The 741-nt window shown below is 58.3% G+C and overlaps 1 protein-coding gene across 1 annotated transcript in view; it reads right to left on the bottom strand.

Annotated features, from left to right (window-relative positions):
- The window catches only part of EMH_0069540 (uncharacterized protein), a gene marked incomplete at both ends in the record, with an annotated part of 3,201 nt that extends 2,468 nt beyond the window's left edge, over positions 1 to 733 (bottom strand). The window contains one exon of the mRNA XM_013498879.1: positions 3 to 733. Coding sequence (XP_013354333.1) covers positions 3 to 733 — 731 coding nt within the window. The remainder of the gene's footprint in view (positions 1 to 2) is intronic.
- Positions 734 to 741: the final 8 nt, after the last annotated feature.

The raw sequence follows: 741 nt of genomic DNA, 5'->3' as shown, positions 1-741 counted from the left end.
CGAAGCTGCTGCTAAAGAGCTCAGACATAGTGAGGTGGGGGAGGGGTCTGCGTGAGCGTCGCTGCTGCTCGTGTTTCTGCTGCTGCTGCTGCTGCTGCTGTAAGAAATGCTGCTTCAGCAGCTCCTGCTGCAGCGCATGCAGCTGCCGCTGCTCCTCTTCCTGCTGCTGCTGCTGCTGCTGCAGCGACAGCTCTTTACCCCCCCCTATATCAAAAGAATCTAAGTCAAAGCTCCCTGTTGTTTCTGCTTTGCTTGATGATTCTCTTGGTTTCCACTGTATTCCTCCGTCTGCTGCTGCTGCTGTTGCTGCTGCTGCAGCAGCAGCAGCAGCAGCAAAAGGACTCCCAGGAAAAGCAGCAACTTGGGGGGCCCCCATAGACCCCCTTGGGGGGGCCCCTTCTTCTTCTGCTGGGGGCCCCCATAGTCTGTTGCTGCTCCTTCGAGAAGGAGAAGAATCTATGGATTGACCCTTTGCTGCTGCTGCTGCTGCTGCTGTTGCTGCTGCTGCTGCTGCTGCTCCCTCGTAAGGATCAGCAAAACCATCGTGGGGGCCCTCATCCTGTGCTGCTTGCCAGGGGGGCCAATCCAGGGGGCCCCCCATGGGGGCCCCCAGTGCTGCTGCTGCTGCTGTACCCTCAACAGGAGAAGGGGGGCCCCCCCCACGCGGAGAAGAGAAAGATGCAGCAGCAAGAGCAGCAGAGCAGCAGCAAAAGAAAAACAGAAAAAGCAGCATCAGGGTAA

The sequence above is a fragment of the Eimeria mitis genome, genomic scaffold (assembly GCF_000499745.2).
Source record: "Eimeria mitis Houghton genomic scaffold, Emh_scaff3790, whole genome shotgun sequence".
NCBI classification, from domain to species: domain Eukaryota; phylum Apicomplexa; class Conoidasida; order Eucoccidiorida; family Eimeriidae; genus Eimeria; species Eimeria mitis.
Note: the sequence above shows the minus strand (reverse complement) of the source record. Positions and strands in the feature narration are given on the sequence as shown.